At 49.5% G+C, this 26,166-nt stretch overlaps 1 protein-coding gene across 1 annotated transcript; it reads left to right on the top strand.

Annotated features, from left to right (window-relative positions):
* Positions 1-25,697, top strand: ST8SIA2 (ST8 alpha-N-acetyl-neuraminide alpha-2,8-sialyltransferase 2). The gene is made up of 6 exons (XM_072345403.1): positions 1-213; positions 11,173-11,235; positions 13,050-13,178; positions 13,837-14,094; positions 15,750-16,043; positions 23,325-25,697. The coding sequence occupies exons 1-6, from the start codon at positions 116-118 to the stop codon at positions 23,608-23,610; spliced, it is 1,128 nt and encodes a 375-aa protein (XP_072201504.1). The 5' UTR covers positions 1-115; the 3' UTR covers positions 23,611-25,697.
* Positions 25,698-26,166: the final 469 nt, after the last annotated feature.

Raw genomic sequence — 26,166 nt, 5'->3', positions numbered from 1 at the left:
GAGCTCGGCGGGCGCCGAGGGGCGGAGCGGCCCCGCCGGGCGGTGGCGGCGGTGGGGCCGAACCGGGACGCGGAGCCGTGCTCCGCACCCCGCGGAGCGGCCCAGCCCGGGAGCCATGCCGCTGCCGTGCCGGGGCTGGACGTTGGCTTTGCTCACGCTGCTCGTCGGCTTCCTCATCTTCGCCGATATCTCGGAGATCGAGGAGGAGAACGGGTAAATTGGCGGAGGGAAGGGGTGCCGGAGGAGGAGGCGGCGGAGGAGGAGCGGTGAAAGGGGGGGGTGCGCCCGGACAGTTTCTTTGTCTCCGGCTCTCCCGGTTTCTCGCTCGTAGAAGTGGAAAGGAGCGAGGAGACAGCGGGCGGGGAGCGGGGATGGCTCGGGCGGCGTGGAGCAACGCGGTCCGGCTGGGGAGCGGGACCCGGCGGTCCCGTTAGGGACAACGGGGTGGCAGCCGGGCTGGAGCCGCGCCGCTCCTCTTAGGGGCGTTGAATAGCGGTCCGGGTAGGGTTGTCGTGCAGGTAGCAGCTTGCTCGGAGATGTTGGAGCGGATAGCGGCTCGGAGAAAGGGCTTTGGGCGCGGGCAGCGCTCAGGTGTGGACGGGCTGATGGAGGGGCCAGCGGCAGCCCGGGGGCTCGGGAGGATGGGCGTGGTGGAGCGGGCACCGGCCCCTGGGCGAACGGTGTGAAGGACCGCCGTGCTGGAGCCGGGACCCTCCCGGGGAGCGGCGATATATGGAGCGGAGACACGATGTGGGATGGGGATGATCGCCCTTCCCGGTGCCCTACGGGTGGGTGCTCTGTATGGCAGAGATTAAATGAACCCCAAAATCTAGGGAGAGGAGCAGTGCCCTGCCCACCCCCGTACCACCTCTGGAGGCTGGTTAGGAAATTAGGTAGTGAGAGGAACAGGAACAGAGAGGAGGATTTGCATTAACCTGAGGAACTCATTGCAGCAGTGTGAGAAAGCAAGTCAAATAATCGTGGCAGCATGGGGGGGCACTTGTAATGGCACAAGGTTCCTCTTTGTGCATAGGGGCGGGTGGCATTTCCACTGTTCTATATCAAAACAAATACCTGGCACTTGGCTGAAATGAGGAAGGAAAGGCAGGGATGTTTGTCATTGTTTCATTGTTGCGTTTTGCTGAGTGCCACAGGCAAGAAGTGCCCAGAAGCATCCATCCTGTAGGTTACCAGGCGGGAGGGATTATTGCTCTGTAATCAGCTGGCACCATCTATATAATAATAAAGGAAATGAAATGCTTATGAAGCATTCTCCCCATCGGACAGGCTGCTCTGATCCCATTGCTTTCCTCCCATCACCTTTCCTGGCTTTGGCTCTTTCTTCAGATAGGCTCTTTCGCCTATCTGCTAGATCTGTCCGCTAGAACTTGCTGTGCCCTTATTGAAAATCCATTCTGTTTTGTTAGTTGCTCATCCTGCTTTTCCCTCTGGTTCATTAGGGATTCCCAGTGAGTGGTTTTATTTATATATTTATTTATTTTCCTCCTCTCTTTTCTGTACATTGTATGGAAATTGGATGTTTGCTGGCTGCTTATCTCCCAGCCCTGGCATCTGAGTTTGTTGCTATACTTCTCTGAGGAAGTGCTGCCAAACAGTTCAGCGGCAGCGACAGCAACAGGGTCAGAAGAGTCGCAGAGGAAGAGGGAGCAGCCCGTTCAGTTACCACCCTTCTGCCAGTGCAGGAGGCAATGTGCAGAGTCCCGTGCCCCTCGCTCAGCCCTGTGCTGCCCCACATGAGCTGCCCTCAGATACGTGGGTGTCAGTCCCACACTGATTTTTGTAGACAAGCTACAGCATGGGCTGGGACACAGCATTGGTGAGACCCAGCTGTAATAAGAAATAATCATAAAGCAAAACAAACCAGCACCTTCTCCTTACTTCTCTTTGCCCACCCATTTCATTATCCCCATTGCACGTCAAAAATCCCAGATGTGCTCCATGTCTGAGCTCCTTCACTCCATTCACAGCAAGGGGCTGCCCACTGATGGTTGTACACCCCAAAGCTCTAAGCAGGGGAGCGTGGTGCAAGCTGCAGCTCGTCCTTGTGTGCAGTGGTGGTCAGCATGGTGCTGGGGAGATCTAAAGGTCTCTCATTCATTCCTGGGGCTTGAGCAGTGCTTTTTTGGAACAGGCTGGGCAGGGAAGTGGTGGAGTCACAGTTTGTAGAGCTGAAGAACCATGGAGATGTGGCACCGAGGGATGTGGGCATGGTGGGGGTGGGCTGGCGATTGATCTGGGTGATCTTAGAGGCCTTTTCCAACTTGCTGTGATTCTAGATGTAGGAAAGCCAGCTTTGGGGCTCATGTGATAGCAGCATTGCATGCAAGCAGGCGTTGTAGGCAAAGGGGAGTGTGTGACAGCAAGTGTGTGTGACAAAATTTGCATGATGGTATAGAGGAGCCTCAAAGTTTTCTAGGAGCTCTCAGTGTGCAGGTTTGGAAGCTACTGGCTTTTTGCTCAGCCCTTCCCCAGGTGGAGTTTTGTTGGGTGATTGCTCATTGTCTTGCTCTGCGCTCCCCATTGCAGGCAGCTGGCCCTGGCACGTGGGGCTGGGGGCTGCAGGCAGGTGTGACTCTTTTCTTCCTTTTCCTTGGCATCGAAGCACTCCCTAATTATTGTGCGGAGCGAACAGCTTGCCCACTTTTACACGTGCCCTGCCCCCTGCCTGCGAGTTGGATTGTCTTTGGAAGGATATGCCTTGCACGGGTAGGAGCAGGGGGGATGTATTTCTCTCACCTACAAATACCGAGAAATCTCAGAAAGAAAGAACAAAATGTTCATTAGGTTCAAAGTAAGAGTGTAGTATTACTGGCAAAAGGACCTATACATATATATATATATATATATGCATGTATATTTCGTGCTGTTTGCCCAGACAAGTTCCCGGCATCGGGAAGGGGGCTTGGAGCCGAGGCTTTGCTTGGCAGAGCTGTTTGAGGAGCGTGGTCAGAGTCCGCTTTGCTCCTCCAGCCATGCACGGCCCCTCCTGCAGGCGGAGATGCTGAAACAACGAGGTGGGGGCAAGTGTGGCCACTCAGCAGCGTGGCGGTGCTGGGGACGTGCTGCTCTCCAGCTCCGCGTGTCCCATCCGGACATCCACATCCCAACTCTCCGGGGATGCTGGCAGGGATGCGGCGAAGCCGGGACGTTGCCTGCAGCGTTGGTGCTTCGGTCCCCAAAAGCCTCCCGGTTCGGCTGCTGAACTTTCCCTGCAGCCCGCTGATGCGTTTCCTTGCGCTTCTCCGCCTCTTTGTTTCTCCCGAAGGAAACAAAAGAGATGCTTTGGGGAACGCGAAGCGATCGCTGCCGGTTCTCCCACCGGCCGGGATGAAGGAGAGGGCCAGACGGAGACAAAGGACTCGGCATCCAGGGGGATAATTATCGCCAAATTCTGCTCCTCGATGGCAGTTTAGAGGCGCTCTTTGTTATGCGTGTGCCGTCGCGGTCCTGCAGGGGTCCGGCTGTGTCCTGATTGTCTGTAGAGGGAGCTGGTGACCCGCTGCCACCAGGTGACTTCTCAAATTAGCGGCGAGCCATCTTAGGGAGCACTTGACACTTGGTAATGGGTTGGACTTAATGAGCCAGCCTTTTCTTTGGCAGCCCAAACCGCGTGCCTTCCCATCCTGATTACAGAAGGAGCTCTGTTCCGTTCTTTGAAGCGAGGAGCCGGAGAATCGCGTATTGCTGCCCTGCCCCAAAGCTTGTCACCAAAGAGCTGCTTTTTCATCATGTGCTCTGTCCCAACGCCTGCCTGTCCGGCAGTGCTATGAGGAGGCTTTGCTCCCTCGGTGGTGCGTTTGCTCCGGGTGTCTGTAGCACGCTGCAGTCATACAGCACTTATTGGCAGTGGAACCATCCTGCTTAGGTCCTAGTAACAAGTCATGGGATCACTGAGGTTGGAAAAGAGCACTAAGATCGTGTGGTCTGACCGTCGCTCTGAGACTTGCTCTACACCAGAAAGTTTTGGTGCCTTTGCCCCATCCTAACAGAGCTTCCAAGTTGTGCTCAGGGATCACAGTAATGAAGAGAGAACACAATCCAACAAGTGCTGCAAGCTTCCCTCTTGCCCAGGTGGACTTTATGTTTCCTTTCACTACACCTGCAAATGCTGCAAGGAAATGGACACTGATAAAAGGCTGGTTTCTTTTTTTTCTTGTATTCTTTGTTCACATGCCTGCAGTAGCTGTGGTTATTCTGCTCGGACATCTGTTCATCTTTGCCTACCTGCATGCCAAATGTGCTTTTGATCTTCCGGAGGAGCATATCACAGAAGCTCCCGCTCCTTTCCCTGGGCTTGCTGGTTACAAGTGTTTTGGTTTCTCATCCCTGAGACCAGAGCTACTTAAACACATCTGCAGGCTATAAAAAAAACAGTTGTTTCAAAGACATGCTTCCTCTAATTGCCTCCATCACTTGCTTTCCGTGGGCCTGGGTCACCCTCAGCAGCAAGAAATAAGCCCAAACCACAGTACCAGGCAGCAATTGTTTTGCTTTCTCACTGGCTTCTTTTTGCAAGGGTGGAGTTCCCTAAGCCAGCAAATTCACCGTGGGAGCAGAATTTAAGGTGTCCTTCAGCAAACACCGTGGCGAAGCAGGCTGGTGTCAACAGCTCTGCTCCTTGTATTTTAATAATGGGGGGGGAAGAAGAGAAAGCAGAACATCCTTATAATGCCTTTTTTCTTTGTGTCCCACTGTAAATCTTAACAACCTTGGTGGCAGTGGCCTTGAGAGAAGCATGCTCAGCAGTGCTGATGGCACTGTGGGCACAGTAACTTTGCTGGTCCTGCTACAGACTGCTCACAGGTTTCCTGTTTGCATGGCATTCTATTCGTTGAGCTGGCTGCTGGTTCAGTGGATCTTTCCAAAATGAAGCACCAAAATCTTTCTTCTCGCTGCTGTTGCAGAGTCCGTGTTCTTGAATATAGAAATCCACTGGGAGGATCACAAACAACACACAAAAAAAAGCTCCAAGCAAATGTCTGACCATCTGCATGCTGAGCGCACCGTCCTGCCCATCCAGCACAGGCTGGGCTGCTTTTAACAGCACAGTATCGTCACTGTCACAATGTGGTTTTGGAGTGCTCTCTCAATGAGCATTGCAGCACATCCCAGTATCCTGAGTTGAGTTGCATTTCTGGTACCCAGCAGCGCACTGAGGATGCTCAAACAGAAGAGAAGCACCAAGAGGATGTTGCTGCCCAGGAAAGGTCCTCAGCACCAATGCTGACAGTGGAAGAAACCACATGTGAGCCTGAATATTCCAACGAGTCTTGGGACCACAGCCCCTCTGACGTGCTCTTTTCATACTGCGCCATTCTCTTTTACTTGGTCCTGAAGGTGCCACAAGAACCACTCTGGGATTTCTGCCTTTTAGGGCATGAATGCTCAGGGTGACAGGATCTGCTGCAAGACTGATGCTCTACTGCTTGTGGCTTCCAGCAGCTCTGCTGGTTTAAAAAATGATCTCAGGAAGAATGCACAGTGTAGACATGGGTATTTAAGCAGTGACACTTTTGTCTTTCTCAGCTCTTTTTAAGGACTCTTGGTATTTTTCTTCTCCTCTCCAGGAGGGGAAAATCGAAATCCACAGACAATGCTCTCATCTCAAGGCCTCTTTGGATCCTTTCTGTCTGTTTCTGCGGCTTTTGCTGTGCTGGATATTTCATTAATGTGGCCAGAGAAACTGTTCAAGAAAAGGGTATATGTGGCACCGAGGGTCATGGTTAACGGGCACGATGGGCTGGGTTGATGGTTGGTCTTGAGGATCTTAGTGGGCTTTTCCAACCTTAATGATTCTGTGACTCTATGAAGGAGTAAGGTCTGCCAGAATGCAGGATGGGGAGAGGTAGAGTATGTGACATGTCACCCTTGTGTGAGCATGTAAGTGGTAACAAAACAAGAGCATTGTGTGATGATGGACATGTGCAGACATGAGAGCTGGTGCTGGCTGGTCTGTGTCTGGCTGGGAATAGAGCTTGTGAGACCAGGGTTTAGTGCTGATGCTCTGGTTACCCCAAAGGGATCCCCTTCCTCTGTCTTGTGTCCTTTCACCTTTGGAGCTGTGCCTTTCCTGCTGCCTCTTTACTGGTTTTGTCACGTAAGCGTTTCAGCCTAATTGGCTTATTCCCTAATAAGCAATAGGTGTCTCTGTTTTGCAAACTCATGCATCTCAATTCCTGTGCCCTCGGCGTATGCTGGCAGTGATTGCACACAGTGATTTGCAGCCAGGCAGAGAGCTGAGAGCCAAACTCTGCTCTGATTTATGCAGGAGTTGGTGTGGAGCCGGCAGGCGGGGCTGATTCTGTGCTCCTCCAACCCCTGGTCCCTTCTGGCCCTGGGATGGGCAGGTGATGTGGGCTGGGTTGGGGTGCGGGAGGGAGCAGCCAGATTAGTGAGGCTGGTTCACATGAGGCTGATATCAACACGGGTGGATAGTGGTAGGAAAAATGGCTTTAAAAGAGGGGAGATTTAGACTAGATGTTAGAAGGAAATTTTCACTGGTAGGATGGTGAGGCCCTGGCACTGCTGCCCAGAGAGCTGTGGGTGCCCCATTCCTGGAGGTGCTCCAAGGCCCTGGGCAGCCTAAGCTGGTGGGGGCAATCAGCCCACAGCAGGGGGTTGGAGCTCAGTGATCTCAGAGGTCCCTTCCAGCCCAAGTCATTCTTTGGTTCTGTGATTTTCCTGAATCCTGTGACATGGGCACGCTCTCTGAAATGCCTTCTTATGAGTCGATTGAAAGAGTGGAACTTGGAGCTGCAAAAATAGCGCCTGATATTTAGGAAGTTTTTTGACACTCTCTCTGCCAAGCTGTGACAATATGAACAAGTGAGATTTTAAACACATCCAAGTGAGATTTTAAATGTCTCATCAAGATGTATTGCGAGATCTTTCATCCTAGCAGACAAATGCTTTAGAAACGTTCTCCAAATTAATCCCTAAGGAGGAACCTTGCTCACCGGGAGAGCACATGTTGGCAGGCCCCAGTCCCCATCACACACTGGCTTGAAAGCTTCAACAGCAACTGCTGAAATGTCACCAGGAATGATCTGCAAATACCAAACATCCTGGTGTTAGGATGTGTGATGCAGGGAGGTGGGTGAGAAGCGAACCTGTGAACCATGTTTCTGGAGTGAGGGGAATGTGGGGGTGGGCAGGTGGTGTTGCCTGCAAGCAGCTGATCTCCGAGGTGAGAGACGTGCAGGTGCCAGCCAGTTCTTGTGCTGCAGGCTCTGTCTTTTGTGCATGCATATGGGGTGACCCATGTGGTTTTGGCCAAGCCACTTCCGCAGCACCGTCCCAGGAGCATAACATGCACCTAACAAGCAAGGGCTGTGAAAACCCAGTGAGTGGGTATTGCTCAGTTGCACTCCTCAGATAAAGCAGACACTCTGAGATCTCTTCCTGAGGAATTTGGATTTAGTTTGGATTGATATTTAGTTTGACAGTCTCGCAGTGGGTCATGTAGCTCCTACTAGCTCTGTTTTCCATGAGGGCGGTGGTAACCTGTCTTGCCCAAGGCTGGGAAGGCGATCCAACATGGTAGAGTAGAACATTTGCTCTACAAGAAGTGCAGATGCAGCTGATGATGTGCTTGGAATTTGCAGCTCATGTCCTTGGTCCATTCATGCATGTTGTGCCCGCTTCCCGTGCGTATTTTGTTCTGGAAAGAAGGGAGGAACCAGAGGTGGACTTTTATAAAATATCCATGGAAAACACATTTTAAAATGTGTATGCCTGCACATGGGGATGTGTGTCTGCTGTTGGAAACCCTCTCACCCAAAGAGGCTGTGTGACCTACTTGTTCAGTCAGAGGAGCTCTAGTTTCATGTACCAAAATGGCTCAAAGCAGGACCAAACTGCGCTGAGCAGCACTTAAGAGAAGTATTTAAGAAGACAGTGATGAGAAGGGAAACAAAAACCCTACACAACCCATTGGTTGACAGGAAATAGAAAAGTCTTTGCAAACCTGGTATATCAAGAATTCTCCATCCAAAAAAATCTGGACCTGAATCATAAGATAATTTTTCTTTCTTATCCTCTGATATACGAATTGGTGTCACTTTGCAACTGAGCACAGAAATTTTTGACCTATATAATACCTAAGATAGTCAAAATTCAGCTTGAAGAATCTCAAGGCAAAAATGAGAATGGATGGCATAAGCCAGTAATATGGCATTAGCACATATAGACGTGACTTATCACTGGAAAACATCCAAGCAGAAATCAAAAGAAGAGTGCTTTGTAAATAATAGGATTAGAGAGCAGGTTGGTATTGTGTGGGACTGGCTATACAGTCAAACTGATAACAACTAGATTAATAAAGTAATTCAATCTAAACACGGTGTAGCCCTAGAAAGCTTTTCAAAATCAATGCCTATCTGTGCAATTTTAATCAAGGTTGGTCTTCGCCTTTTGATGCCAAGAGATTTGAAACTCCAGGTCACTGAGATGTAATAAAATGGGCTTTGTTTGTTTGTTTGTTGGTTTAACATGTGCCTCTTTAATTACTGCCTTCCATTTCTTAATGTTTGCCTCTTCCCACATGGGATGGTGAAGTGCTACAAGTGGTTTGCCTTTGTTGGAGGCTATGGTAGACCTTGGAAAATGTTGTCTCTGGCTGAATCACAGGCATTTTGAGCCACTGGAAGGCTGAGCTGGATGACTGGATGAGTCAATCATGGCTCACTGCAAAGGGAGATCGTAGGGGAGGCATCCCAAAGTTGCAGTGTTGGGCAGGAAGGAACAAAAGGCAGAAAAGCAGCTGGTTTTGGATGGGAGTCTTGATATTGATTGGACAAGTGGAAATTTTCAGCCAAGTACCATATCCCAACCTTAGGCAGTCTCTGTGGCTTAGAAAGATGAGCCAAACCTGGTGCAGGGAGCAGCACTGCTGCCAGCTTTTGGGTTCCTGCCAATAGCAACTCCACTGCTGTTGGGCCAGGCATTGGCTAGCAGAGCTCTACTTACCTTGGCACCAATGAGTCATCCCCTCCATGTTTATATAGGACAGCAGTTTTCTGCCATAATAGAATCCTATAAATACCCAGGGAGTAAGGCAGGATTTCCCTGCCCTTTTGGGTATCAGGACACCCACAGCAGTGCCTCATCCAATGGCTCCCAGCTCATCTGTCTGCATCCAGCAGCCCCAGAGCCTGATGGAATTTGGGGAGGAAACAGACATGGGACAGTCGCTGAGGGCACATGAAGCTTAGATTGGATAAATTAATTTGAATAGTATGTTGTGATGCTTCAGATCTTGATGATGAACAGAGCATGTATGGGATGGGGCTAAGAAGTCTTCCCCACTTCCTGATTTCTGTGATTCCCCCACTCCCCCCTTCACAGAAATGGTGAACCAGAACTTATCAGGGAGCAGCATTTCTTTTTCAAAGCCCTTAATCCAGTCCCTATCTCTCTTGCAGCAAGTGTGAAGGAGTGTGAATCCCATTTGGAAGGCTCCTTCAGAGGAGATGTCTCTGAAAGGCTGCGTGGTTTGCACGCTAATCCTGCCTGCTCCCACACCCTGCGGTGAACCCCATTAAAGCGGAGGCTTGTTAAATGCCAGTAGGCTCTAGGAATAAGCTAGTCCTGCTGTTCCCTTGATACACCAAAAAAAAATGAAACAGCTCACTGGCTCTCAGGTTCGTCAAAGGGAAAAGGAGAGTGTCAGAGGGAGAATCTCAATGGCTTTGGCCACAGATTGTCTCTGCAGGAGGGAGAGAAGGGACAACCTTTGTGGCATTTCCAAAGGTTTCGCATTATGCAGTGCTGAGGGCTGCACTCAGCTTAACTAAAGGGTTTACATCGCATCCCACAAGCCTGAAAATCTTTTTAATGCCACCGAATGGTCGTGCTCACTATTTCATTTGTGTCTAATGCATTTGGGATCTTTTCAGTTCTACTAGAAATAACATACTCCTGAGATACATTTTCATTAAGATATATATTTCCGGGTAATAATATTTCTGCTGGAAAACAATTTGGTTCTCTTTATGAGCATGTTCATGTGGATATCGGTACAATGGAAACAATAAAACAGAACAGTGAGTACGTGGCGGATGAAATGTGTCTGCTGCTGAGCATCACCTGAAAGAAGGCTGAGAGTTCTTTGTGACCTGTTAGAAAATAGTGAGCTGAAGCAGGAAGGGGCTCTGCGGCCAGCTAAATGCAGAATGAGGTTGTATTCATGGAACTCTGAGGGCTGGTGGGTTGGATGAGTGACATGGGTTTCTGAAGAGGCTTGGTGCCACCCATCCTTTATTAAAGCATCAGTCCAATGCCTGGTGTTGGACATTTGGGCTCTCCACTGGCACCGTTTTGCTCAGGGAGGTTTGGTGCCCTCCTCGTGCCATTCTGTGGCAATGGCACTCAAGGTCTCAGGCTCAGCTTGTGAGTGAGCTGGCCTCATAGATCCAGCCTGCTTACATCAAATGTGGAACTGGGGGCTTCAGGACACTGGTGGGATCAGAGGAAGCTGACACAGGGCCCTGGGTCTGCCTGGGGATACTGGAAGCCAGGAGAAGGTACACAGTGAGGACAGGGTCTCTGCAAGTCTCCCAGGAGGCTGGTGGCTCATTTTGGTTACACTGGAGATGTTGGGTGGTCTCCCATGAAGGAGAATGGCTTCCATTCTCCAGGAGGAAGATCTGGAATCCCATCCAGGCTGGTCAGTTGGTCATCACTGGAGGACAGGGACATCCTGACTCGATGATCTCTAAGGTCCCTTCCAACTCGCACGATACTATGATACTATGATATGATCCCTTGACAACCCAGATGTGGAGGAGAATTCTGGGCACTACTCCCACCCGATCTGTAAAAACAAAAACAAGAAGAAACGTATATAATGCAACCTATAGGCTGCATGCTGCTTTGACGGCAGAGAACAGATGCCTTTGAAGTCTGGCTAGAGAGCGCAGGCATTATTCATTGGGTTGGGTAGGAGCTCTTTTGCTGTAACAGTTCTACAGCTGCAGCAGGGCAGTGGTGACAGTGGGTGTTGAAAAGCCCTGTGTAGGCATCAGGACATCTCCGTTCTGACAGGGCCCTGCCTCAGCTCAGAGCCCTTTGGAGCAGGTTCTCTTGACTGTTGAACAATGCTTGGCAAAGAGGAGCCGGGTTTATAAATAATGCATTTCCTTTGTCTTGCAGGAGTTCTGGAGGCAGAGGTACAATCAGATCAGCTGTGAACAGCTTACATAGCAAATCTAATAGGTTTGTAAATTAGATTTTGTGTTCATTTGTTTTTGCTGTAAGGCAGCTATTAATCTGCTTCTCCTCTTTGCTGGATAGTGCTGGTCTTATTTAGCAAATGTATCTGTTTCTTTTCACTTCTGCTTTGCATTTTCTTAATCGTTTCTCCCCCCTCCTCCCCCAGCTCAGTGCAATAATCATTTGCAAATAACCAAGGATCTGCAAGTTGTGGTGATTGAGAGAATGAGAGAGTTACTTATTGTGAAAATAAGTCAGTGATAGAGTTGCCATTTGCATAGTTTTACTATGTGCTATTAGGGGAGAGAGAGCGTGCTTTGACATCAGAACTCCATTTGGTTTATCGTGAGGCAGTTGGGTAACGTTGCTCCATTGCAGAGTCATTCTGTGGCATCACAGCTTCATTCCGTGTCTGTGTTATTGTTATGGTGATGTTGTGTCATCCCAGCGTTCCCTGAGTGATGCGGTTGCAAAGCTCCACAACAGCACTCAAGAAAGACAGGGCAGTGCTGTTCCATGATGACATCACAAGACGTGATCACAACACAGAAAACAGACCCCAAAAATGAACTGTTACTCCCAAGATTTCTGTACTCGTTTCCTTTAAGATTTTTGACACCTTTTGCAAGGCATGAGATGAAGAGGCAAAATGCAAGAGTGGGAAACAACCTCTGGAAAAGGTCTTGTAGTGTTGGTATGTACGAGCACACTCTGACACTCTGGCAGCCAGCCTTTATAAACAGCCTTTATGAACACATTTCCTTTCCTTTCTGCAATGTTATGTACTTGGAGCCGCAGTGTCCCCCAGGAGCACCTTCTGAGGGCTGGAGATATGCTCCCAGGAGCTGTGCATTGCCATGAGCCCAGGCCACCAGCTCTGCCCCATGTCCCCCTCTTTTCTCTCCCTGGGCTTCATCTGACTTTTATCAGTGTATTTATTTAGAGACCATTCCCAAGCTGGAAGAAACCCTTTGCACTACAGAGGGAGATTCCCTTCAGCTGGTAGCAAGCACTTTTGGCTGCGTGTTTTTCAGAGTGCTCTGAAGTGTGAAGGCTTTTTCGGGGCTGCGGACACATGCACAGCTTCTTGATGAGATGCTCGGGAATTCTCTTTGGAGGGCTGGCTGGAATCAAATATGCAGAGGCTCCCTTAATTTATGCCATTTGATGTAAATTGCACTGAAGTGCTGGGGCTCGTTTGCCTCTTAGAGCAGGGATTAAAAGCTGGGGTCTCCCAGTGATCTCCCAGTCTTGAAGCCACAGCATGAGTGTATCTCGCTGTTCCTCATCCCCATGTTCATTTCTGGGCATGGTGCAGGCAGTACGGATGTTGAAATCTTTTTATTCTCCCCCTGTTTGGGATCCACATACCCAATCTCACAAGCAGCACCCAGCAGCTCAGTTAAACTCATTTCTCCCTCGGGTGAGCTGCAGATTGCACTTCTCTCATGAGGTTTTTAACCTGGAGCTGAGCAGGCTGTGCTTTGGGGTGCAACCAATCTCTCGGTGAAGTCTGGGGTTCTGCATCTTAGTCTGCCTGCAGAGCTCCTGCTTCCATGTGCATGCGTTTCTCCAGCCCGACATCTGTGATTTTGTTTTATGTAAACCTGTAGGTCTGTGTTCGTGTGAGCGAGCAGGAATTTAAGGATTGGTGTCTGCTTGAGTGTAGCAGAATACAAACAGGCTTTCAGTTCTTGTTTGGGTAATAACTACAATTTTGCTTTTCTGATGAAGTTTGAATTCCAGCAGCCACAGCCTAAGACAGTGATTAGAAATGCCATTGGGATGCTAACGGATCCTGTCTTTCTTTTCTCTAGAGCTGAAGTAGTAATAAATGACTCTTCGTCTCCAGCTGTTGTTGACAGAAGTAATGAAAGCATTAAGCACAACATTAAACCAGCCTCATCCAAATGGAGACACAACCAGACACTCTCTTTGAAGATCAGGTACTGGTAATTACCTATAGGACAAGAGACAGATCTGGTCCTCTCCAGTGCAAGCTGGCAAATTGCCTCTGTATATCATCTAAAGAAGTCAAGGAAGAAATAAAAAGCTTATCTCCTGCTGAGCTAGACTTCATATCTGTAAGCGATCGCTTGGAAATGAGTTTCTGGCTAAACCAGCTGGCCTTGCAGCCATGAAACATGGAGCTGAAGCCCCAGTTCCCATCCAGCTTCTACTGGGGTGCTACTGGTGTGCCCATGGTGGATGCAGAGACCCCAGCAATGGGGGAACACCCACTGGAGGGGCTGGGTGGGGCAGAAGAGAGCATCCAATTGGAGCTAGCTGTTTGCATGCTGTTCCCAGAGGGCAGGTGGGAAGCCTCCCATCTTTTGTATTACCCAAATGATCAAGTTGGATGTTAGGAAAAACTTCTCAGAAGGAATGGCGATGCAGTGGCACACGCTGCCCAGGGAGGTGGTGGAGTCACTGACTCTGGAGGTGTTCAAGATCAGTTGGTACGTGGTACTGAGGGATGTGGAATGGCCTTGGTGGGGGTGAGTTGATGGTTGGACTGGATGATCCTGGTTGTCTTTTCCCATCTTGGTGATTCCACAATCTCTGTACATCACCTGATGGGGCCATTTTTTTCCCTGTCCTCAGAAAACAGATCTTGAAGTTCCTAGATGCGGAGAAGGACATTTCCGTGCTGAAGGGGACACTGAAGCCTGGGGACATCATCCACTACGTCTTTGATCGGGACAGCACCATGAATGTCTCACAGAACCTGTATGAGCTGCTGCCCCGCACCTCGCCCCTCAAGGGCAAGCAGTTCCCCTCCTGTGCCATTGTGGGCAACTCGGGGGTGCTGCTGGGCAGCGGCTGTGGCCCCGAGATCGACACACACAGCTTTGTCATCAGGTAGGGCACGTCATGCTGCATGTTGAGTGGGGGGGTTGGGGTTTAGGGGAGGTGCGAGCGTAAAGTTTACCACTGCCAACAGCATGTTTCAGTGCCTCTGCTCCTGGTGCTGGTTTCCCTGCAGACACAGCACTCCATGGACCTGTGGTAGTGGGTCCCCACCCAGTCTCATCCAGAAGATGCTCAAAGCAGAGAGGAGGAGCATGCTTGCTCTCCCATTCCCAGCACCCATGCACATCCCTCAGCTGTGGGAGCCCACAGATGATTTATGGGCGTGCAGACTTTTGCTTTCTGGCAAGTCTATTATGAGGACAGCCCAATCCATCAGCAGCTCACAGAGGCAGTCCCCATGTGATGTAAGGGTGAGGATAATGTCCCCTCTGCCCCCGCTCACAGCCAGCTGCTGCCATCTGCCCACAGGGGATGGGGCTGTGTCAGTTGCACCCTTAAATATTACCTAGGCAAGGGAGTAAATCACTTACTGCAGCTCTGGCGAAGCGCAGGGAAGGGGATTCATGTCTTGCAACAGAACTGCATGAGAAGTTGTACTTGGTATTGGGGTAGGATTGGGATGTTGAGTGATGTCTGACCCCCCTCCATATAACCTGGTGGGCAGTGCCCACAGTGGGTTCTGTCCAGCACAGAGCTCTGTTTATTTTCAGACATTTGACTCCTGCAGTGAGTGGGTCGGATGGGCTCTGAGCCCAGCGTGCCACTTGCTTGGTTTTCTTTCTGCTCTTTCCCCAAGTGTAAAGTGGGGAAAAGAGCACTAATGGCTGATTGTGAAGACAGATGGTTAAGATGCATTTCCTGCTTGTTAACTACTGTAACTTCACTGTAAAACACCACTGGGGAGCACAGCATGCTGCCCCAAATCCCCACATAATGGAGGAGGGGTTGCTGGTGGTTTATCCCACCGCTCTTCCATCCTTATTCTTTATGGCTCCCCCAAGCCTGTAGAGCCTCCCAAAGGGGCTCTACATTACAACGACAGAATATGATTGGGTTTTGAAGGTCACAACGTCCATCAGCCCACATCCTGGCACCATCACCCGCCAGTCTCATTGTCACTGCTGGTGCCACCGAGGCTGCTCTGAGCAGAGACTCGCTGGCAGCAGGGAAGAAGGGTCTTGGGATAATGTTACCCTAGCAAGGCTCAGGCTAAGGGCTGTGGGTGTCACATTGCCATTCCTGGAGAGAAGGGAGGCTGCAGGCACTGTCATCTCTCTGTGTTGTTTGTCCCACCTGGCCCCAAGCTGCTGTCACCTGGGAAGAGCCACTTCATCTCAAACTTGCTGTGGCAGCAAACCAGGAAGGTTTGTTGCTGTGATTTATTTTCAGATGGCACCGGGAGAGATACAGAGCCATGTAAACCCACCCACCAGTTATGTGCATTATTAGCGCTGCCTGGAGGCACATGCACACACATGCTGGTGCATTGAGGAATGATAACCTTGTAGGATGGCTTAGTGTTACCATATGAGAGCCTCTCTAATTCATTACAAGACCTCATTCTCTCTCTGCTACCTTTGAAAAGCAAAAGCAAACAGACATATCTGTCGCTGCTCTGGCTTTTAGCATCGACCCATCACAATGCTTGTCAGTGCCTTCTGTCACACCCATCACTAAGGGCTATTGGGTGTTTCCCCTCACAGGTGCAACCTGGCTCCTGTTCAGGAGTACTCACAGGACGTGGGCACAAAGACAGACCTGGTGACCATGAACCCCTCAGTCATCCAGCGAGCCTTCGAGGACCTGGTGAATGAGACGTGGCGGGAGAAGCTGCTGCAGCGCCTGCACAGCCTCAATGGCAGCATCCTCTGGATCCCTGCCTTCATGGCCAAGGGGGGCAAGGAGCGCGTGGAGTGGGTTAATGAGCTCATCCTGAAACACCGCATCAACGTCAGGACTGCCTACCCCTCGCTGCGCCTGCTGCATGCCGTCCGAGGGTGAGAACGTGGTCGATGCGCTCAGAGCTTCCCTAGCAGGAGAGAAGTAGCTGCATTTGTATTCCCTAAGTGGCATCTGGTCCCTCAGTGTGGGCTGGAGGCTGCCTTGCAAGCAGGACCCCTCGCTGTGCTCTATGAGTATAAGGTCTTCTAGCCATGTAACGGAGTGAGCCTAAATATTCAGGTTGGATATTATGAAAAAATTTCTTCTCATAGAGTGGTTGGGCAGTGGCACAGCTGCCCAGGGAGGTGGTGGAGTCACCATCCCTGGAGGTGTTCAAGAACCATGGGGATGTGGCACTGAGGGACGCGGTTAGCTGCCATGGTGGGAGTGGGTTGACAGTTGGACTAGATGAATGTAGAGGTCTTTTCCAACCTCTATCATTCTGTGATTCTAAATCTGCCTGTGCTTTGCTGGCTGTAAGCCTGGGTATCATCACAGTAACTTCCCCAACCCACAGCTAGGGCTCTGCTGGGTGTCTGTGGTGGCCAGCTGAGCTGGTGACAAGGTTTGTCACAGTGTGCTTGAGGCACGTGTGGAAATCTCACTCAGCAACTTGTACTGGGGAGCTCATAGGAAGGCAGAGACCGAGGAATCAAATAGAAGCTTATGAGAAGTTCATGAGTAGCCCATGGGTAACCTGTGATAGTGCTTATTGCCCTGTTCATCTTAAATGAACTTCCAGGGCATCCTGATGTAATAGATGGCAACCCTGGCCACAGCAGAGGCTTTGGAACTAGATTATCTTCAAGGTCTCTTCCAGCCCAAGCTGTTCTATGAACTTGCAAGGCACTGAGGATGCTTTTAGCGTTGTCCCCAGCACAAGCCAGCCAGAGGGCTCTGGTCAATCCCAGACAGCAGCAAAGGGTGAGAAAAGTTGGGTCTGCCCTTGGGTGCTTCTCTTTGAGATTTCTCAGGGCCTCAGAGGCTTTGTACAGAAGATTCTGACTTTGAGGTAAAGAGAGAGAAGGAGAAAAACACTGTACTCACAGAAAATGGGGGGAAACAACCCAAATTCAGTGCTGTTTCTATCTGTAATTGACTTACTTTCATCTGTCAAAACAGAATTAAGCCCTTGTAATAAGCCCTTTAAATCAACAGGCTGCTAATCCTGTGCTGGCAACCCCTCCTGGTGCCAGGAACATCCCACAGGAAACTCTGCAGGGCTGGCAGGTGCTGGGCACTGCTTTCCCATGGAGGCAGAGGAACCCCCAAAGCTGCTCATCCTCTGGCACTGTCCTGGTGTGCTCCTGGCTGGCACCACGTTGTCCCCATGTAGTGCCCACAGGGCAGCTGGACCTCTGCTGGTGGCTGGATGGAGGGTGGTAAGTCCTGGGGTTGTGTAGAAGGAAGGCATCTCTTGGTTGGGGTCCTGAAATCCCCTGATTGCAGTAGGGCAATGGGGATCATTTGGCTCATGGGGATCAATGGCTCATGCTGCACTGGGGGAAGCAGCCAAGGGCAGTGTGTGCAGCTGGTGCTGGACAATGCTAATTCAATCAGAGGCACAGAAGCCAGTGGTAATCCTCATCAGACCCTCCAAGCCAAGGAAGCTGCTGCCTGCCCTGCCTGCCCTGCCCTCCTGCCTCTCAGCCCAGCAGCAGGGAAGCAAGGATGCTACTGGTTAATGATAACTATAATTGTAGCCACCTCACTAGCCAGAACTGCTGGGAGCACTTCAGAGCTTACTCTGTGTGCTGTAGCCTGGCTAAGGGGCCATGCAGAAGATCCCCTCCAGTGCTGGGGTGCAAAGGGCTCTGTCAAGTGTAGTATCAGTACGGCTGCTACCCTTGGTGCAGTGTCCTTAGGTTTGGGCTCTGGGATGGATTTAAGTGATTCAGGCAGTAATGAGTGAGGTGGTCACAGCTGAGCGTGGGTGCTGATACTCATGGGGAGTTCCTCAGGTACTCAGAGGAGGGTTGTCTTGGCTATTTGGCATCATTCCTATGATGTAGTTTGGGCTGAGGAAGGAGTCAGGCCAGCATCACTGGGAGTTCACTTATTGCCTTTTGTGGTACTGCCCAGTTCTTAAACTGCTCCTCCTGCACTGCTGTGCCAGCACTGTCCCTTTTCCTTTGCTGGATAAAGCTGCCCTTGATTTATAATCTGCCCTAAGTTGATTTGGAAATCACAAAGAAATGGGGAAAGTCTTTCGGCTAAGACGCTCTTTTGGATGCTTTATTATTTCTTGTAGAAATAGCACTTTGTACAAAGACTAACGTTATCGCAGCCAACTTCAATTCAGCCACAAAAGCTTTGCCTTTACTCTTCTTCCTTCACTTCCAGTGAAATACATTTGTGAGTTCTTGACTCCTCCTTGACCCTCAGCATTTATTGTCCTGCTCTGCTTTCCCCCAAACCAGAATGTGTTCCAGTGACAGTCAAACACTTCTTCCTATAATTTGCAATGCGTTTGGGGCACTTGTGGAGAGTGCATTGATGAGATAAATAAGAAGCATTTGTTTTCTGTTTTCTTCAACAGCACCATTTGAGACAGCACCTTCCTAGCTGTGCTGGTGCCTTAAATGTTAGCTGATAGCTTTTGTGCTGATGGTTCTGGATAACTGTGCTGTAGGAGCGAGGCTCTTTTCACACTGTTAAACTCAACAAGCTCTGCTCCCTGCCTGCCGGCAATGGGGAAAGCCATCAGCATTTTGGTGGAGGAGCTCGGAAGCAAACCATGAAAGCAATGAAGCGGAGTCACTAGCGAAGGAGCCTGTTTCCAGTGTCATTGCTGTGCATGTTGGGGTGTGTGACTCAATTCTAAGCGGTTCTCTTAAGTGTCTCCTGAGCAACGCACCCAGCAAGTGCAGCGCTCGTCTTTTGGCAGGGATGCAGGTGAGCCCCTTAGGAGTCATCTGCTAGTGTCTCCAAAAAGCCTTGTAATCCCTATTGACAGGCAGCTTTTGTTAGAGAAATAACATGAAGTGCAGGAGACAGAGGGAAGAATTGTATCTGGAGGTCTGACTATTGCATCTTGTGGAGAATTTGAGGACGCGTTTCTGTTTGCTTTGTATTATCTAGTCTAGCATTTCTCACCGTGTCCATCACAGGGGTCTCTTGGCAGTAACCAGTTCTAATCCCATAAGATTTTATTAAGAGCTTCTTGAAAGAAGAAAATCAATGTCTTCCAGCTATCCCATTAGGTTTGCCATCCAAATAGTCCTGACAGCTTGTGTGTGTGCTCCGTGACAGCAACTGCCTTGCTTGGAGTCCACAGCCCCCATGGCACAGCCCTGCCACCTGTCCTCAGAAACCCAGCTTGGTGGGATGTCAGGTGTAGTTATCTTTGCTTCAGATGTCTTCTCGGGTCCCACACCCAAACAACATCTAAGCCTTTTGGTTTTTAGCATGGTGCTGCTCTGAGGTTGCCTTTCCCATCCATTGGCCTTGGTGGAAGCTGTCCCCTGGTCCCTCCTTGCCTGCATCCTAACAGTGCCAATCTGGTAGCCTGGCTGAGGGCAGAGGTGCTCAAGTGAGGGACAGTAACAGCCAAAGGGTGTGTGGGGAGGGGAAATAACAAGTGTGTGAGTGGAACAGGATGGAGGACTACAACCACTTGTGTGAGCAATTCTTGCTTCTGCACAAGGAAATACGGCGTGTTGTATCCAAGCTGTGGTGTGTTTGCTCATAGTCCCCATGACATTTGATTTGTTCCAGTTGATCAAGAAAAAGATTTAGGCTTTTCTTTGTAAAAAGAAGTGGAAAAGCACAGGAGGGAAGGGGGAAAGAAACAGAATGATCCTTTTTCGTCTGCATTCCTCATGTTCAGTCTGCGTGGAAATGGGTTAACATGGATGTTGGGTACCCTGTGCGCTAAAACTGGCATCACAAATACCAGGACCTGGAGATGAAGCCCACCACTGCTCCATGTCCAGCATTTGGACTCCTGGTGAAGACCTGAGGTGGGTCAGCTGCTGTTGTACCCATCCAGCACTGTCCCGTATGCAGCTCTTGGTTATTCTGGTAGAATTAATGGTGGAAACTAGACATGCATTTATCCTGATAGGAGGATATTGGTCTCTCTCCAGGCTCTGCGCATCATTTCCATTCTGTGCTGTTCCCTGCTGGTACCAATGGGTTCTAGCACACAGCAATGGGAGCACAGGGTGCCCTCAGGGTGCTGACTCCAGTTGCCTTCAGACGGCTTTTCATGAGCATTAATGGGAGCAGGATGTGTGTGGCAGACTGATAACGTGCTTCAGACAGGCAAGGGCTAGCACCTCCACAACAGCTTGTGTTTGTATCACACTTCTACGAATAAGCTGTTTTAAAAAGGTCTGAAATTGCATTATTTCAGCTATTCTGATTTGTATCAAGAAATAATGCAGCTGAGGCTGCTGAAACTTGATTTCTTCATTGACCTGGGTTTCTTTTACTCATTTTATCAGTGTGATGGATTTTCAGTTCTTTTATCCTGCTGTTTAACCCTTGCCTGTAGAGAGCACATTACCCAAGGGTTTTCTTGGATGCACTGGGATGCACCCACCCACTAGCACAGTTCTGCTCACTCTGAAGCCTCTGTCCTTAGCTGCCATCAAGTATCAGTTCAGGTGCTCGGGCCCATGTCTGGCCTGTTTCCTTAAAAAAGATGGCCTCGATGATTGTGGTGGCATTTCCCATCTGTCATTATCATGATCCTCCAAACAAGAGCTGTCTGAGGCAATTTCTGCTTGGCAGCACTGCACTTCCTGCTCATGGCTGCATCCCACTCAGGTGCCCAACCACCTCCAGAGCTGCTTGCACCCCTGGGGTTTATTTACACTGGTTCTGAAGGAGGTCAGTACATGGCCAACAGCTCTGAGAAAGGAGGTATTGAGTTTTAGGGCTGCTCTTTGGTCTTCCCTTTTAATTGCAGTCTCTTTCCATAAAATGTAGCAATTAATAGTTATGGTGATTGGTGTAGCCAATTTGAAAAATAATTACTGCCTGCTTCAAGATTATCTTTCCTCCTAATTAAAATCCTGGACCTCACATATTAAAGGTGCGCTGTTGATACAGCATCCCATGTGCGCCAGACAACCTCATTTGGATTTGCAAAATTAATTAGGTTTTATTTCCATCCCCAGCTGTTCTCCCCTATACTGGGAATGTGGCCACTATCTCCATTGGCCGGTGGTGGGGAGATGAGATCTTCTTGCATAACTCCTACATCCCATTGCAATGCTGTGATGTGGTCTGTGGTATCATTTGGCCATTGTGTGTTATGTATGGCATCCATTCTTCTCATTCTAAGCATTTGAGTTGGTCCCTACCCTGATGTTATTGGAAGGTTTGGGGTGTTCAGCTGCCACATTTGCTTTGAGTTCTTGTGTCAAAACTGCTTTTGATGCTAGTTGTGCACACTTGTTAGCAGGACTCTTCTGAGGTTGCCCCCAGTCATTTTTGTCATCATTAATATGCTTCAGGTGGTGTTGGTAAAGCGAGATGTTCCATGAGCATCATACGTAGGTTTGTGTCTTCCCACTAAAGCAGGCCCACTGATGGAACAGCTTTTCCCAGGTGGCTTCCCTGCTGCCTGGTGTACCCTAATTCATTGCTTAGTGGCTGTGATATCCTCCCTTTCTCTGCACACATGAGGGGTCTGGTGTGATCACCCTTAAAGCAATCAAGGAATCTGTCTCACATCCATCTATGGGTTAAGTCGATCTCAGCACCGCTGCAGCCTTGGCTACCCCACAGCTCAATCCTTGGCAATGGGGATTGTGCTTGTTCCCTCCAGTATTTTTCTCCTCTTTCATGCTGGGTGCTGAGGAGAGAGATCAGGTGAGGAGGACCTCCACCTTAAAACACCATACCTATTATTGGCCAGCCCTGGGGTGTTTGTTAGACCCCCATGAACTCTGCTGTCCCCTGCCCTTGCATGCCTCTGGAATTTGATTCACCAGAAAAGTCAATTTTCCTCTTATCTAGCTGAGAACAAGCGAGTACATTTTGTGCCTTGGTTGCTAAATTTTAATGGCTTTTGTGAAAAGCTAATTTGCAGGATTATGGCTCTGCTCTCCCGTGGGTTCCCGCTGTCTGAGCCCCAAACCCTGGGGAGCCCAGCAGGAAGCGCGAATGAGGAGCAAGATGCATTCCATGCTCAATCTCATGCACCCGGTCCCTTTGAAATACCCATCATAAGTAATCTGCTGGAAGACCCCGTGGTGAAGGCTCAGACAGGCAGTGGCGGCATCAAACATATTCTGGGAGGAAGGAACATGCCTGGGGACCTCTTCCACCACCCCAAAGTTTCTCCTTTCTGTTTTTCCTCATCTGACAGTGCTTTCTTGCTGAGCAAACTAGACAAATCATCCATGCAATAAAGCACTGGCACTGGAAACTTTGTAGTATGGGGGTGCTAGCACTGCAACAAAACTTTTTATCAGCATCCCAAAATATAATTACTGATGTTGTTTCTGCTCATGCATCGCTACGGGATGCCTCCTTCCCCCTTTCTTTTGGCTATCACTCATAAAAACTAGCACAGTTTGCAAGTGAGTTCATCTGATCTCTATGGCATGTGGTATATTGTGGTAGGTGTGGTATATTGTGGTAGGTGTGGTATATTGTGGTAGGTGTGGTATATTGTGGTAGGTGTGGTATATTGTGGTAGGTGTGGTATATTGTGGTAGGTATGGTATATCATGGTAGGTGTGGTATATTACAGTAGCCATATTGCGGTATGCCCTATTGCATATTTCATGGTCTGACTTTGTGCAGCATGGTGATGTATTTTGACACCGGATCGCAGAGCAGTGGCTGGGTATAACAGGAGCACGGTGGTGTGCTTGAGCTCTCTCAGCCAGCTGACCCTTTATTCAAAGGCTAACGTTTTTGCAGCCCTGTTGTGTTTACTGTCAGTAAATCTTAATTCATCAATGAAAACTGTCAGCTGTGTGTGTGTGTGTGTCTGCTTCAAGGAAGGGTCTGCTGGAGTCTACTTGATGTGAGGATGGTTTGCTCTGTGGTATTGATCTCCTGGGTTGATTGGAAGATAATTGTAGGCTGAAGTACTGAAGGCCAGTGTTGCAAGCAATTTGTTTTTCATAAAGGATTGCCAAGACGTGAGATGCTTCAGTGCCATAGCAACACGCGTGATGTAACCGCCAGACAGAGAGCAGGAGATGCTTATTCATGAAGCAACCCCTAGAGAGGCTTTCTTGGCATGGAGAACTCTTCTGCTAGTCAGAAACCTCTCACTTTGAATCACCAATATATCTCAGTCACAGAAAAAAAGCGAGAGTCACAAGCTTTGGCTGCAGGGGGATGACAGGCTCTCTGCTCTTCCCTTGCAGGTACTGGCTGACCAACAAGGTGCACATCAAGCGACCCACCACTGGCCTCCTCATGTACACCTTGGCCACTCGCTTCTGCAACCGCATCCATCTCTACGGCTTCTGGCCTTTTCCCCTGGACCAGAACCAGCAGCCGGTCAAGTACCACTACTACGACAGCCTGAAGTATGGCTACACCTCGCAGGCCAGCCCACACACCATGCCCTTGGAGTTCAAAGCCTTAAAGACTCTGCACCAGCAGGGAGCCTTGAAGCTGACTGTAGGGGAATGTGATGGGGACACGTAGGGTGGCCCCTGGCTGCGATCCTGCAGGCTGCACAACCGGGGCAGGACGGGGAGGGGGCAGAAAGGAGCCCAGTGGGGTTGGGTGTCTTTGTTAACGCGCAGAGCAGCGGCACAAATATATATACGTGGTACCTATATATATTGACCTGAGTATTATAACTGTTCGGTGTTTCACCAAGGAACGGGTAGGAGAGATGCATGAGCATCTGGAGGGACCAGCCTGGGTGAAACCTTGGGTTTGCTGGGCTGGGCCAGGCGTTCGATCTACGTCCATGACATGTGATGGTGACCTTGGTTTTTGAGGGTATGTTAGGTGATGGGTAGACGTTCAGCCGTTTGTTGTGACTGGTCCGAGGTTGGTAGTTAGTTTGTTCGGCCAAGAGCGCCACTGCCGGCACGTTCTTGGCTCCGTGCTCGGGGAGGGAAGGGGCAGGGAGCGGGGTGGGCAGGGAAGGTTTGTTGGCGGCTCTCACAGCTCAGAAGCACCGAGCAGGACCCATCTCCTGCCCTGTAGGACCCAGTGCCCAGCAGAGCAGCACGCAGACCTATTCCAAGTGGTGTGGGCATGCGAATGGCCCTGGGGGATGCAGCTTTTGCTTGATGAGCTGGGTGGATAGTTAGGAGGATGCTGAGGGTGAGTTTTGAGGATGGATTTTCCTTTCCTAAAGAACAATATAGAAAGGAGCAGAGATGCTGGAACATGGCAGGAAGGAGGCTTGATGCTGCAAACCAACACCATCAGTATGAAGTGTCTTACTGTGCTCTAGTCTAAGACACTCAACATCTGCCAGGGCTCGTGAAAACCATAAGTACGACGAGCTCTAAATTCCCAAAAGCTACCTGCTAAGCAGCCTGCCTTCTCTCCCCCTCCAAAAATAACTGCTGATATATCAGCGATGGGCCTGAGACCCAGCCAAGCAGAAAGACCGCAGGACTTCAAGGGACTTTGTCAAGTCTAAATAATTTATTTTCACTTCCCTGCAAGGAGCTAGCACACTGTGCCATGTTCCTGAAGTCCTGCTCTTGCCTTTCTTTCAAGCTCCAATTAGTTGTTGCTGCGAACAGTTAAATAGGATGTCAGATGGATCTCAATGGGATGCTTGCACAGTAATGAACGTCAAAGAAGTAATTAATCTTTTCCCGTGCTTTTCTGAGAGTCCCTAAATATGAAAAAGTTCTTACAATCACACATTGGCTTTTCTGTAAATTTAGGGTTCTTTTTTTGTGGGAAGCAACTACATTGATCTGATTAGCCCATTTAATTTTCTGCTTCTATAGCCTCCTTGATTCATCTCCTAATTAGCAACGGGTGCCAGAGTACAGGTGGGCCCAGGGTTCAGTGAGTGCAATTTGGGTATAATTTGTGTGTGAGCAAATAACATTGCACAGCCAAGCCCTGGGCGTGCGTTGCAATGCTTTCCTGGCAAGTTTTCTGCACCTTTGTGCCTCCTAATTCCACTGTGGTTTTGAAGTTTAAGGAGTGTACCTCCTGGGTCTGCTATACTTGATATTGCTTCTTTAAAAGCAAAGTGCTTCAAGTGGTAAAAGGAAGAGCTCTCTTTCATGTTTTGGGATGTAGACAGTAAGATGCCCATAGGAACCTCCAGCCTGCTAATTAGTGTCAGATGAAGATGCCGAAGATTAAGGTGTAAGCAACTTTACAGTGGATAAATGTGGGCTAATCTGCCACTGGGGAACGTTTCTTTCCAACTCCAGAAAATGATTGATTTTATGTATGCTTTTTAAACCTGTTTAGGTTCTTGGGTTGGTTTTGTTGTTGTTTTTTTTTTTAACTTTCTTTTCATTGAGTTTAGTGCCGGGATAAACCTAAATTTGGCTGTGAACCTCTGCTTAAGCTGCTAAGGTTTCCTAAGATAGAAGGAGGCAAAGAGTGAAATTGCAAGGTGGAAGCCATCTGCAGTGTGGAAGAGCATCCCATGATTCAGGAGTGGTTGTAAGTCCCTGGTTTGGTACGGAGGAGGGAGGGATGGAGATGAAGGCCCAGGACTGCTTTTGTATGGAGGGGCCTGGGCCATGGTACTGATCGCTGTTAGCAAACCTTCTTTTTGAATAAAAATACGAGAAATGAAAGAGATGTGCAGTTGTGATGTATTGATGGGGTAAGAGCATAAAATACCGTGCCAGTTAAATAGGGAGAAAAGGAAAGAAAAGGGACCCATGGCAGGTACAAGGCTGTTTGTGTGCTGCACTTGTGGCCAACCCAAATCCCTGCTGGGACTGTGCTTTGCCTTCTGTCTCCAGCAGATAGCTGGGACCCAGCTTTACCGACCTTGGCCTCTGTCACTGGACCACTTTGGAGCCTGTTTTGTGGGAGGAGAGTTTGGGGAACGGACTGCTGCTTGCTGGATAACTTAATGCCCCATTAAGGCTCTTCCAAAGCTCAAGGAATGAGCCTGTCATTACAGACCCCGAAGCAGGGCTTGGCCAGGCTAAATAAGGACTCTCCTGAAGGTTTAGCTTGGTTCATCATGCTGTGATGCAATGGCGCAGTGCTTTATTCCTGCTACAAAGGTATGTATTCATATATAACGATGCG

This window comes from Excalfactoria chinensis, chromosome 10, assembly GCF_039878825.1.
Source record: "Excalfactoria chinensis isolate bCotChi1 chromosome 10, bCotChi1.hap2, whole genome shotgun sequence".
NCBI lineage: Eukaryota > Metazoa > Chordata > Aves > Galliformes > Phasianidae > Excalfactoria > Excalfactoria chinensis.
The sequence above is the reverse complement of the archived record's forward strand: the minus strand, read 5'-3'. Positions and strand labels throughout refer to the sequence as shown.

Coding starts and splice junctions, on each gene's coding strand:
- ST8SIA2 (XM_072345403.1), top strand. CDS start 116: ATGCCGCTGCCGTGCCGGGGCTGGACGTTGGCTTTGCTCACGCTGCTC. Junction 11,236..13,049: donor TTACATAGCAAATCTAATAG/GTTTGTAAATTA, acceptor TCTTTTCTCTAG/AGCTGAAGTAGTAATAAATG. Junction 14,095..15,749: donor ACACACAGCTTTGTCATCAG/GTAGGGCACGTC, acceptor TTCCCCTCACAG/GTGCAACCTGGCTCCTGTTC.